Source organism: Pogona vitticeps, chromosome 7 (genome assembly GCF_051106095.1).
Source record: "Pogona vitticeps strain Pit_001003342236 chromosome 7, PviZW2.1, whole genome shotgun sequence".
NCBI classification, from domain to species: domain Eukaryota; kingdom Metazoa; phylum Chordata; class Lepidosauria; order Squamata; family Agamidae; genus Pogona; species Pogona vitticeps.
In genome coordinates, this window is record NC_135789.1 from 18,422,540 (window position 1) to 18,436,061 (window position 13,522).

Consider the following 13,522-nt stretch of genomic DNA (forward strand, 5'->3'; position numbering starts at 1 on the left):
GGAAGGTGGTGAGGGGGGGCGAGGGGAATAAAAAGGGGCGGGGGGGCGGCGCGCGGGAGGAGGGAGAGCCGAGGCGAGACAGGTGGGGAGCGCGGAGGTAGGCGGCGAAGGGGGTGGGCTGGGTTGGGTTGTGGGGCGGGAGGGAGAGGTGTTTGGGGTGAAAAGTGAGGAGGGAGGTCGCTGAGGGGAAATATTCAGTGGGGCTGGAAGCTTCCCTGAGGTGAAAAGCGGCTCTGTGGGGCGGGATGGGTCGCTAAGAGGGAAAAGGGAAGGGGGATGTGGGGGGTTCGGGACGGGAAAGACTGGCGGGGGCGGCGACATGTGGGGAGTCGCTGAGGCGAAAACTGAGAAGAACCTGTGGGGCAGCGGGAGAAGTCTGAGGTAAAAAAGTGAGGGGGGACTATGGGGCAGGTGGGGGTCCCTGGGGGTGGGAAGGGAGCGGGACGTTTATTGGTCTGTTCGAAGCGTTTCTGCCCCGCTTTCTATCTCCGTGGGAAGGACCTGAGGCGGCGGACCGCCTCCGAAGCTGAAAACGAACCAGGGAGCCCACGTTTTCGGAAGGAAGAGGGGGAAACCCCACGTCCTAAAAGTGGGTAGTATTGAGGGGGAAAGCGTGAGGGGGGTATTAAGGGGTTGCTGAGGGGGGAAAGGTGAGGGCGGCGAGGCGCGGAGGTAAAACAAAATAAGCGGGTCCGACGGGGGGGGGGGAAAGCTGAGGTAAAACGTGAGGCTGGGTTTGGGTTGCAGGTGAGGAGTGGCTGAGGTAAAAGAAAAGTAGCGAGAGGGGTGTGTGGGGCAGGAGGGGAGGTTCGCTGAGGTAAAATGTGAGGGGATATGGGGCTAAATAGGAGGCACTGAGGTAAAAAAAAAAATGCGATCTGTGGGGCCGGGAGGGAATGTGAATGTGAATGGAAATGTGAAGGGAATGTGTGTGGGGTGTGATTTAAATAAATTTGAATCTTTGGGGTTGGACTTATTGGCCTTGGTCACCTATCGACCCCACCCCAACTTAAATAATGTTTAAGAGGGAAAAGAAAGAAGTATTGGAAACATTTGAGGTATAAGATAAGGGAGTATGCAGTATATATATGTGGAAAGAAGAGAATTGGAAAAATTGAACTGATTTATGGTTTAATTTCTTTTGTTTTCTGCCCAAACGTTCTAGCTGTGAGAAAAGTTACTTTTTAAAACTAATACTCCAGGTAATTGGGAAGGTTGAGCTGAGGGTAACTTTGTTTCTGTCCAGACTTCACTGCAGTGGGGAAAGTAACTTTTAAAAACTTTTTAAAGCTACCACACCCGCAAGAACCGTAATTGCATGCCATACATGCAATTCCAATTTACAGCAACCCTTTCCAGGGGTTTTTAGGTCTAGCATACCCAAAAACTGGAGAAATTCGAATTAGAGTGACATTTTAATTTGTTTTTAATTTTACCTCTTAGTTCATCGACGTCCAGTACAGTATTTTAAATCGTGCCATGCTCCAATACAAATAAAGGGAAGGAGGTTTCTTTTTTCCTTTCTGAGGGGGTGCCCTGGGACTTGAGAGGACAAATTGTAGACTGTACCCCACAAGTTTTAAGTTAGAAGACAACAGTATGAGGTAAAGCTAGCAATGAAAGAGATAATAAGAAAGGAACAGGTAAAAGATGGAACAAGAAACGTGGAGAATTAGGGATAAACTAGATGGGATACTAGGAAGAGGAATGCAGAGACAATATTTCTCAACATAATAGTGATCCTGATAGGGTTTTCGAGGTAATGAGATATTTAAGGAGTGATTTTACAAATTCCAACTGCACTTCCCTGAGTAAGTCTCCATGGCTAAGGGGATCCTAACCATGTTCTCCCCATCATTCTACCCACTACACCACACTGGCAACACAAGCCAAAAGATGGACCATCTTTATGCTTTCATGATCTTTTTGTACTTTTTGCCAGAATAGCAGTGGTACAAAGTAGTAGCTTAATAAGGCAGAAATATGACTGAGGAATATGGTGCTGCTAAAAGCATCTCATCTCAAGAATTTGTATTCAGTATTACTGAATCGAAGATGTTATGTGCCAGCAGGGTATTTGCAACATATGCCAGACCTAATAGGGTTTTCCAGGTGTGTGAGGTGTTTAGGGAATGGCTTACCATTGACACTTTCCATTGAGTGTCCATGAGTGAGGAAGAATTTGAACCCAGCTTTCCTAAGCCCTAATCTGATACTCTTACCTGCTACACAGAATTGGCTGTCACAGACCTGGTGCTCACACACAAATCTAGATTATCTACTATTTCCCCGCAAGGCTAATTTAGAAAGGAATTTTTAGAAAAATCTTGTCTTATTAAGCCCTGAGGAGTTTGTAATTCTCACTCATCTCCATGGAACTGACTCTACCTTCTGTCTAACCCAGTCTAGAGTATTTAGATCAGGAATGTTCATTTTACAGAACAAAAAAGTCTAAACTTTCTAAAAAAATCGTACATGTAATTCATGGTATATGGGAGGTGATGTGGTGATTCCTAAGTGAAATAATGGTAGCTGTTGAATGCTCAGGGGCACATCATCTCTGTATCCCATCCCTTGTCTTTGGGAACAGCAAGAAATGTCATCTTGTTTTATGAATAGCACTGGGACCCACTTTTTAGGAAAGGTAAGTGCAAGATTTGGAAGTATTTGGAGGTTCCACACGTGCATGTAAAATCAGGTGACCATCACAAACCCAGTTTCACAGGCATAGCTTCCATATTGCCTGAAAAACAGTTCTGCAGAATAGAAACAGGTTGATTCAGGAATTGAGCTGTATATCATTTTGAGCCAGTTCTTAGAAAAGGGCATCAAAGGTGTCAGAAAATTGCCAATAACTTTTCCTTAGAAAAGGAACTACAGTAGTCATATTTAGAGAAGATTAAAGGGAGATATAACAGTTTTCAAACATTTAAAAGTACCTGTCCTCAAAGAGGGAGAACACGGTTCCATATGTTTATTTATTTATTTGATTTCTATGCCGCCCGTCTGGCAGCCAAGGCCACTCTGGGCAGTTTACAACAAAAAACAACAGAGGAACAAATATATGCATGTTGGATGAGACAATATGATTTACTAACCAAAATTCTGTTGGTTAGTGTAGGCAATCACGCTAGAGTAGACCCATCCCATGTAACTAAGATTTAAGGTAAATTGTAGTCAGAGTGGGTCCACTTGAATCAGTAGAATTTACAGAGGAGTTGACTCACCAAACCCCAGTTGTTTCAATTTTAGTTTGCTAAGTATCAGGATTTTGGCCACTGTTTAGAAAAGTAGGCTTTGACTATTTTAATGAAATTAGGCTTTAAGGTACCAGGATCCAACAACTATTTTTGCAAGATTCTAGGTCTTGTTTATATTTATTTATTACGGTCAATGACTATGAATAATTTTCTAGGTCTGACTTGAGTATCAGCAAGCTATTACAGTATTTCTAACTGTGAAGCAAATGCATTTATTATATACAGTATTATTTGCAAATTTAGGATGCTTTTGTATTTCATAAGAACAGATTTGTAGGGATAACTATGGTATTCACGTAGGTTAGGAAAGGAGATAAATACAGAATCTGGTTTGTCTAGATAAAAACCCATGTCTAAGTGTTAAACTGCATAATAATTTAGCTTTTAGAAGCCAAATACACATTTGTCACATGTGTCATCCCAATGCAGTTCTCTTCGAGCTGTGCACATGAACTTGTAAATGAAGCCTATGTTTATCTTCCAGTGACAAATCACAGTGCAAAATTAATTTGAAATCTAATTGAAGTGAGAAAAACTAACCAGACATTATGACATGTAAGAAATTCCTGATTCTAACAATATAGTTTATTATCTGGTTTGGCTCTTACATAAGCAGGTTCTAGAGTATCATTCAAGAGTTGTATTGAGGCTGAAGAGTATCATGTACCCCTGTGTATATAACAGTTAAAGTTGGAAAAAAATCGGGTACATTCTTTGTCACATGTTTGTGTTCTGCAAGATAGATAATAAAAGCTAGACTAATACAGAGTTGTGCTAGACTGAAGATATCACACAACTAAGCAGGAGACGGAAAAAGAATTCACTCAATTTACAGATCTGAGGGGAGCAGAAAACATCCTTTAATCAGATTTGTTACTGGGCCAAAACAAAGAAAGAGTGTCTTCTATGTAATGTGGGCTGCTTTGGCTCTCATTCTCACAGGACGGCTGATTTCCAAAATGCGAGAACTAGGAACATACTGGAGAGCTGCCTTGGAAACTTTGTAGGGATTGTGGCTTTCATACATGTAGATCCGTGGTTTGGAGAGTTCCTCAAACTTGGCAACATTAGCAATAGGGCCACGGGGTGTTTTTTTAGGTGGCTCTGCAAGTTAAAACCAAGAAGAAGCAAGTATTTGGGATTAATTTCATCAAAAACAACTCAATTTGTAAATAGGTAAAAATCAGAGCTTGGGCAAAATTGTTCTAATTGCCAGGAATATTACTCCAGAATATCATGAAAGTGACATTATAGGACGCAGTTTGCTTTTGTTGTGTGTCCCATCAGGATACCTCATGTGTTGGAAGTGTTAAAAGGAAGAGTTCACATATCGTCACTCACTCAGTGGCGGAACTGGGGAACAACAACATAGAACAACTCAGTGCAGTGGAAAGTAGAGAGGTTATTCCCCATATAATTGTTCCTATCTGTACACCAGGATTGATAAGACAATACCCCAGCACACTGGAAAAAAGTACTTCTTAAGCCTTAATAGTTGTGTAAGCAAAACAAATAAACTAAAACCAAAACCGCCAGAATTCAGTAAACCATAATATATTCTAGCAGTTTACATAGCAACAGGTAGGCAGAATAAGGAACAATAACAACCTTCTGATAATTTCTGATGGCATCAGCCACAAAACATTGTAATGCAAAATGAAATTTAGCCATCATGCTCAGACTTCATTTTTGCCCCACTGAAAATTGAAGAGGAGGGATCCTTTCACAAATCTGGAGGTCCCCCAAATTCCTTTCTCTTGGGCCTGAGCAAGTGCTGTGTTGGCAACATAATCCCCCACAGTTTTGACTTCACTATTAATACAGATCGTAAAATGCTCAATAAAAGAAAATGGTCTTTGCTCTCTGAAGGGAAGGATAGCAAAGCAATAGAGATCCACCTCTCGAAGCAGGAGTTATTTCATCAGCCATGTAGCTTTATGACATTAATAACAGCATACAACTTCAGAGCTACCTGAAAGAATTTGATAAACAGCCTTGAAGAAAATTATTTGTCATTGAAAGCTCACTTTGTTTTTTGGGTTTTTAAAAAAACATTCTTCATGGTTGATAACCTGTTCCTGCATTTGTATTGTTTCTACAACCATGTGGCCTTTTCCTGATTTCTCTTTTAATCTCATGTATCTAATGAACCGGCTGTGATTCATGAAGGTTGTTCTCACAATACTATGTCCTTAAGGTGCTACAAAACTTTCTTGGCTTTGCTACAGTAAACTAACACAACGACTCATCTGAAATTCTCTTTCCCTTCTTCAAATTATTGATTTCAAAAAGAGCTGGTTGCCCGAAGGAATCTTAACAAATTTATGCCGTAGAAGACTTGAACTGAGATTTTAAAAAATTGGTTGTACAGTACATAATAATTTTCAAGAATGTCAAGGTTAGCATATCAGAGACATGACTCCAGGGTGTGTGCATTCTAAAGAATTTGCAGCTATTTAAGATTTAGAAAATTTGTGAATGGAAAAGGGTGTTTGTGAGTGGACTTCTCAGTTTACAGCTGTGTACATCTCCCATGTTGCCTTTGATTTTTTTAAAAAAAACACACCTCTGTCTAATTTTTTCAGATTTTTTTACTTATGCTTGATTAGATAACACTGAGACAGAAGAATGAGTACATACTCTGTGGGAAATGAAGATTTCGTCAGATCACCTCAAGGTTATCAACTGTTTTGTGTCTAAACACCAAACAGAAGTTGCTCCCAGAAATAACATACCTAGGGAATTGACTGGGTCAGACTGGGGTGCACACCCACAAACTATTAGAACAACAGCTTTGTCCCTGCGCAGAATTATGCTAGTGGCATATGGTATAAATCAGCACATGCCAAAGAAGTGGGTGTAGCTCCTAATGAATCATGCAGGATTATTATTGGCTGCCTGAAAACTACCCCCATTGAAGAAGTCTGTTATTTGACTGGCATTGTCAGTAGTACATGGAGAGGTGCTAGCAAATAATGAGCCAAATAAGATAATACAGTACAGCCCCAAACCCATTCGCTTCATGGACATTAACCCCTTAGATCATGGCCAAAATTGAGGAAAAGTTTTCTGTACCCGTCTCAAGCTCTAAATATCAAATCAGAAGAGGCTAGGCTGAACCTGTGGAGCATAACGACAATACACCTTGCTAAATGGATGGATGCTGAGTGTCTCCCACCAGGACAGACTCTAGCTTGACCATCACTTCGAAGAAAAGTAGGAAGATCAAAGAATAAGCAAGTAAAATGAGGCTACTTGGATACAGAACACATTTTCTGTGACTGTGGAGAAATTAAATCAGTGTAGCCCTTAAGTGCATACAATTCATGTCACTTGTACAAAAGAGAATCTAGCAAATGGTAAAGATAACACTATTGAAGTTACCTGCTGGTGGTCAAAAATAGTCTTCATTTCTAAACATTTTAATTCATTTTTATTTTTACCTGTTTTTCATAGATGTTTATAATTTTAAATTGTCCAGTGCTCTGATACAAATAAAATTTTGTGTTTCTGTCTTGTCACCTGCATTCTCATTCAGTAGCATGAACAACAGATATGTTTGAAAAGGCAAAGCAGAAGCAACTTCCCAGCTTAGAGGCAAAGCAGATGGTTCAACCGGGAATTATATGGTGTGTGCTATGTTGCAGAATTTACTATCCAAGGAAGCTCTCCATGCTCGGAAAGTTAGATCTGAGTGCATGTCTGATGTGTGCCCTCCTCTTGAGAGGAATGGGAGTTTTTTAAAGTTGGTGTATCTGGTTCTGCAGATGCCAACTGTGACGACTTCCCTCATGAGCAGACATTCCTACACCAGCTGTCAGGAGTGAATCTTAGAATCCAGAGGGAGCCATGGCACTAATGCACACAGGCACCTGTGTTTGCACAGCTCTATTCCCATGTTCCTCATCTTCTGAAAATGGGAAAGATGTATTATTTAGTAACCCCCACCCCATATGTCCCCAAAAGCTCCCTAGAGGAGCTACAGCTAGGCTGGTGTGGAAAGCAAAATTCACGTCTTTGTTAGTGAGAAAGGCAGAAACTGATTGCTTACTCTTTAAAGGTGATACCGGCAGGCTCCTTGGTGTAGCTAGTGCTATTACCCGTTGTGAGGGAGTGGCATTCAGTGCTCCTTTGCTCACCTAAATGACAAGAAGCAAAGGTGTTCTTTTTTGTGAATGGTCTTTAGAGTCCCTAGCAGACTTCCTGATGCAAGATGGCATAAAGAGAGAAGCTGCCAAATACATTTCCACCACAAAGTGAAATAAATGGGAAACATCTAATGAAATATAATGCCAAAGGAGAGATGGAGTCTCCTGATAACCTTCATATGAATGTCTTACTATTGTAATGGCATTATAGAACCTAATCATTAACTCTCTGGAACATGTTGGGTTTTTTTTTAGGGAACTCATTCAGGTGTCTAGCAGCAGAGCTAGAGGTTGGGAGTTCAGTTCCCCACTGTGCATCCCAGATTGAGCCTGTGTGGCCTTGGGAAAGTTGCACATCCCAGAGTGTGCCCAGAAGGGAAGGATATATTCTCTGCCTGGAAAATCCTGAAAGTCAGAATTGACTCAACAGCACATGATTACTAGTATTATGTAAGACCAATAAGAGTTCATACCAAGAACCATGCTGGATCCAACTAGTGACCTCAATCGCAGAGTATCCTGCTTCTAACCAGGGTAATTGCAAGCATAATAAAGCGTGCTGCTTATATGATCCCTGTATCACTCTTCTACTTGTTTTTCCCAGCACCTAGCATTAAGAGGCATGGCCTCTGATGCAGGAGGTAGCAATTATCCGTTATGACTAGTGGTAGCCACTGATAGCTTTGTCCTGCTTGGTGAGTCTTATCTAATCCCGTTTTAATGTCTATATCGGTTGTGGTCATTGCCTCTTCTAGTTGTAGATGTACTCATAGTTCAGCTTTGTGCTGCCTGAATTTGTCTTGTTTTCTGTCTGGAATGTCCTGTCATTCAGCTTCAGGAGGTAGCCACGCTGGATTGAAGTATTGTAAGAGAAGGAGGAAAGTGTCAGAGAGAGAGAGTCAGGAGAGACAGGTTCCAGTCTCTTCCCCCAAGCTATGTTTCTCTTCCTTACACATCTTTCTGCAACACATCTTTCAGTGCATGTTTTAAAACTCCCCTGTCCGCTACTCAGTTAACTAGCTGGTTTCTCACTTCTGATGTATTTAAAGCTTTTTATAAAAGAATGATCCCAGTGATCTTAAAATCTTAACAATGTACCAAAGTTGTTCTAAAGAATGCCCACAGATAGCTTACCAATGTGGATCAGTTGCTAGGTTATATGGCATTCTGACTGTTGTGAAGCATTCCTTCACTAACAGTCATACAACACAGACAGCAAAGGGAAAGAGTTAAGTACCAAAGGGAAACGGGGGCGGCTTAATGCCCAGTCATCTATAAAAGGCCGGGGTTGTGCCAGTTCCTTCACCCTGGATGATGCTTCGGCGTTGAGTGCTGCCCGTGAGATGGGCCACACAGCTGTGGGTCTGCATTTGGGAAAGAAACAGCAACTGTGAGAAAATCACTCCAAATTTGGGCTCATGTAAGCCAAGTCATCAAAGACAACCATTGCAATCCAAACTCTTGGAGAAAATGCCCATCTTGGAAAAAAATAATGAACCTTTTCTCAGAACTGACTTGGTTTTTCACCATTGCACAATGAACACAAAAAAACACCCAAAGAGTTGCCCTTGCTGGGAAATGACAAATAGTTTTACCTCATTTTTGGGATAAACTTTTGTATTTTAAAGACTGGATGTTCTTCTATTAAAAGGCACATTACCAAAATGTGGGTTGCCTTCTTGCTTGAATTAGCAAATGTACTAGCATTGGGTGGATTGCTTGTGTCCTTTTACCGAGCACTCTGTTCATTCATGCTTGCTACGCATGCCTGTTTAGCTTCACAAAAGGAAATGTTACTAGTTTTGAGCCAAGACATTTGGCAAAAATTGAGGAAAACGGAATGGGCAGACATGGTGTCTGCAACGGTGGCTGGAGAATTCCCAGCATGCGATCTCACAAGATGGTCCATCTGAATGAAAACAGACATCAGCAAGATTTTTCAGCAATTACTTTTAAACTTTCGAGACTTCATACTGTTACTTGGTTAAGTTGGCTGCTCATTTTTCTGCCTTCATAGCCGTGACTATTCATCTCGTCTTTAAAGACCTGGCTCCCTCAACAAACCCACTTTGTTCAACTTGGTTGCTTTCTCCCCACCTGTCACCTCTGAAGTCGGCATTAACCTTCTTGGATTGTGACAGTTCTTCTTGTCTGGAAGTTAAGGCTGTGGGGGGAAAAGAGGGATAACAGCAGTGAGCTCGGAGATAAAATATGTCTGCTCAGGATCATAGGACAGGTTGAGAAACACTCCCACAGAAATATCTGCCAAAGGAAGTGAGGTGGAGGGCTGCACGTTTCAGGGACTTCTCTTGGCACTATCCTTCCTCAAGGAAGCGTACCTGAAGTATACACTGCTATCTTCTCATCAACAAACAAAGATATTTTCTGTCCTTCTGGATATTGTCATTTTTAAGATGTGTTGCCTGGTATTGTTTTTACATGTTCCTTTCAAGTAGATTCCTCATGTCGTCCTGCACCTTGGCTGCGCAGAAAGCCCCACCTGGCATAGCAACATGGAATGGTGTCCCTCATGAAAGCATCACAATGGGACAAAAGAAGTCATGGTCTCAATGAATAAAAATTGCCCTCCACCTCTTTGCACAAATAGGCCAATCCCACATTACTACTCTGCTCTCAGTGAAAACTTAGCGGAGTCCCAGCAGCTGTATATCAGATACTGTACAGTATTTACCTTTTTCTAGTTTGCCCTAAGAAATTGCATAATTTAAATTTAGTTTAAAAAGTAATAAATAAAAGTGTTTTATAAAGTTTGCTGTGTTTCCATTGGCTTGTGAGTTTAGCTGATTTCTCTTGGGATCAGGTAGTAGGATAACTCAGTCTAGGGAGATCCTCTGACTCAACAGAACTAAAGGTCAACCAAAAGAATATGTTTAGCACGTATTCAGAGAAGGTGCTCAAATGGGGAAAGATGTCTATGATTTCCTGATGGAGTGTTCACCCTGCTCATGAATATGTTGATATTTGCATGCACCAATAGGAGTTGTGGGGTGGAGTTAAGTAAGGGAGAAGAAGAAGAGGGAGGGAGAGAGGAGAGTGACTGGAGATGAGGAAGGAGAAGGTTGTTTTAGTTGAGAGTTAAGGACATTGACTGGACTTTTATCACCTGTAACAATAAACAGTTTCTACTTGGTTCTTAAATGATATGTTGCCCGGACCTCTGTCATTAATAGTGAACAATGTTGATGTAATCAGCCAGTGGCAGCTGAACAACAAACAACACGTGTGCGCCTTTGCTTGGTGAAACAACCAAGAGCCACGTGGGAACGCGACACCCCACCCCCACCTTCTGCACCCTTTATAAAGCATGCTGAATTTTTGTTGTGGTTGTTTTGATTTATTTACTGACCCATAGCAAAGTGGTTCTTAAACTGGGGGTCCCGAGATGTTCTTGGACTGCAGCTCCCAGAAGCCTCACCATGAGGTGGGCTGGCCAGGATTTCTGGGAGTTGCAGTCCAAGGACATCTGGGGACCTATGTTTGAGAACCATTGTGCTAAAGCACTCTCTAGTGGTTGACAACATACTCATCTTACTGACCCCAGAAGGATGGAAGGCTGAGTCAACCTCAAGCCAGCTACTTGAAACCATTGGGATCAAACTCGGATTGTGAGTGTGACTGCAGTACAGCAGTTTAACCACTTGGACCACAGGGCTCACTTTTTTGGTCACTGGTAGGCTTTATTTGCAACTCTGTTTGCTGAGGCATGTACATATATCTGAGGAAATGCTTTTAAGGTGATGAAGCTCCTAGAGTCGGCAGTTCATGATCCCTCCCTTCCAGGCCTTAATCTAATTTTCTAGCATCCATGTTGGCAGAAGCAGATGCAAAGTTAAGGTGAATAAGCTTGAGTGAGCAACCCTGCCTTGTCCTGAAAGACTAGAGGCAGTGTAGTGGATGGTGGGACCAACGGGGAATCTGGGAATTTGAGTTCATATCCCTGTTTAGTCATGGAAGCTCCCTGGGTGGTGGCATTAGTAAAACCACCCCTAAACCATGTCACAAGGTCACCATGTTGGAAATTGACTTGGTGGTGTGTAATGCACAAAATATAACCTTTCTTTTGTCAAAAAGGTAGTAGAGGAAACATGATAGTGGAGATGGCAGTGGAACCCACTCAGGTTGTGGATCGTCAGATAGTCACCAGTAAGTTCTAAACAACTTGCCTGGAACAGTTACTCTTGGAAGTTCTTTAGGTATTTTATCTACCCAGTAGATCGTTGGCCTGCAGAGAAGACAAAGAGTGTGTTAAGCAAAGGGGTAAAATGTCCTCACACCATCTCCTGCCCCTGATCTTCCCAAGAGTAGTCCAGTATCTCAATCTTTCTTGGCTAAACTATGTTCTCACCTGCAAAAGAGGATCTGGTGGTTGACTTTTGGCTGGGCAAGAATGCTGATGCGATCTTGCTTGTCCCATTCTGCAGACATCAATTACAAGAGACCCGAGGGGCAAACTGTATTCCTGAATCAGTATGGTGTTCTGGCTGCCTCTCAGGAGAGATCCGAAAGATGTCTTGAGGTTGACTGGTGTGCAGAAAATAGTAAGTACTGTATGTTTCATAGATCGAAACAATATGTGCAATTATATGCATCTTGAAAGAATTTACACATGAACTTCCATGTGTCTGAAGAAGTAGATCAGTATTTATTTCTATTTATTTAAAATATTGTCACCCCACCTTTCTCCTTAAAAAGGACCCAAGGCAGTTTACATCAATAAAAGACAGAATTTAGAGCTAACCACAATGAGTACGGAAATACTAAAAAAGATCAAATGAGTAAAGTTCTCACTGATGTGCATCTGTGAATATTATAATGTTGGAAACCAAGCCCTAAGAGGAAAGACTGAAAGAACTGGCCATGTTTAACCTTGAAAAAAAACACTGAAGGGAGATAGAAGAGCACTTCTCAAGTATTTGAAAAGTAGTCATATAGAAGAGGGGCAGGATCTGTTCTCGATCATCCCAGAGTGCAGGACACGTAATAATGGGCTCAAGCAACAGGAAGCCAGATTTCGGCTGAATCTCAGGCAAAACGTCCTAACTGTTAGAGCAGTACAACAACAGAAGCCATGATCTCAGGTGGCGAATGCTCCAACACTGGAGGCATGCAGGAGAAAGCAAGACCACCCTCTGTTGGATCTGCTTTGATTTGGGTTCCTGCCTTGAGCAGGGGGTTGGACTCGATGGCCTTAAGAGACCCCTTCTAACTCTTGTTATTCTATGATATATGTTGAAATACACTGATATGGCTGTCTCTTTGGAAACTATCTGACCTTAGCCAACTCCATGGTGGGATGGGATGCTGCAAGTCCAGCAGACTCTCTGATACTATGTTATCGTACCTTGAAACTCACATTGATAAAGTGTTTGTTTAGCGACAATTTAAAAATGAAGACCAAGCACAACCACTTGGGGGCACTCTTGCCATAAACATACACCCAGATTTTATTGATGAGGCGAAGCTTTCCTCAGAAAATTGGAACTCTGAAGGACTGATTTGCTCTTTGCAAAAATCTGCCTCTCCTGTAGGAAAATAGAAGCCACAATTTCGTTACCCTTGGAGGTATATTCAAACAGAGCAATCTGGACCAAATGTTTTCCCAGTACTGTTATAAGGGAAGGACTGCATCTCAGTGGTAGACCCCTACCTTTACAGACAGTGCCTAAAATCTAACATGAGGAGCACGGTAGCCCCCGGGTTTTAAGCCCCTTCCCACCGTGGTTCTCCCTTGGGTCGAAAAAAGCTTCAAAGACAGGATTGAACTCTCCAGAACAGTCTCTTTGGTTGCTTATAATCTTAGATCTGCAGAGCTGGAAGGGATCCTATGGATCATTGAATCCAGGAGGCCCAGTGGTGGAATCTAACTCCCAACCTCTGGCTCCACAGCCAGAAACCTAAACCACTGAACAATTTAGCAGTTCTCTAATAATTATAGAACTGCTCAGCTGGAAGGGACTCTAGAGGTAATCAAGTCAAGCCTCTTTCAGGTGGGTACAGTGAGGGAATCAAACTCCCAACCTCTGGCTTCACCTAAACCACCGAGCTATCCAGCAGCTTTCAGGGAAACCAATGGGGGAGGGAGAGGAAACTGTC

The 13,522-nt window shown here is 42.0% G+C and overlaps 1 protein-coding gene and 1 long non-coding RNA gene across 13 annotated transcripts in view; one reads left to right on the top strand and one right to left on the bottom strand.

The window, feature by feature from the left end:
• Nucleotides 1-13,522, top strand: part of LOC110079281 (uncharacterized) — a 155,863-nt gene continuing 142,341 nt past the window's right edge. For 9 of the 12 annotated variants that reach the window (XR_013537955.1, XR_012080624.2, XR_013537948.1 and 6 more), the window contains exons 1-2: nt 6-97; nt 11,851-11,967. This is a non-coding gene — a long non-coding RNA (uncharacterized LOC110079281). Of the gene's footprint in view, nt 98-11,850; nt 11,968-13,522 lie in introns of all 12 variants that reach the window. The other 3 variants (XR_013537947.1, XR_013537952.1, XR_013537953.1) reach the window with 2 other exon arrangements.
• SPMAP2 (sperm microtubule associated protein 2) lies at nt 1,509-10,956 on the bottom strand. The gene is made up of 5 exons (XM_072978742.2): nt 10,953-10,956; nt 9,506-9,572; nt 8,646-8,772; nt 7,312-7,399; nt 1,509-4,364 (listed from the first exon to the last, which is right to left on the bottom strand). The coding sequence occupies exons 1-5, from the start codon at nt 10,954-10,956 to the stop codon at nt 4,165-4,167; spliced, it is 486 nt and encodes a 161-aa protein (XP_072834843.2). The 3' UTR covers nt 1,509-4,164.

What these genes read in the sequence shown, in the direction of transcription:
- SPMAP2 (XM_072978742.2), bottom strand. An exon ending in GCCGACTTCAGAGGTGACAG is followed by an intron (nt 8,773 to 9,505) that starts GTGGGGAGAAAG and finishes TCCCAAATGCAG; the next exon opens with ACCCACAGCTGTGTGGCCCA. An exon ending in GCCGCCCCCGTTTCCCTTTG is followed by an intron (nt 7,400 to 8,645) that starts GTACTTAACTCT and finishes CTTGTCATTTAG; the next exon opens with GTGAGCAAAGGAGCACTGAA.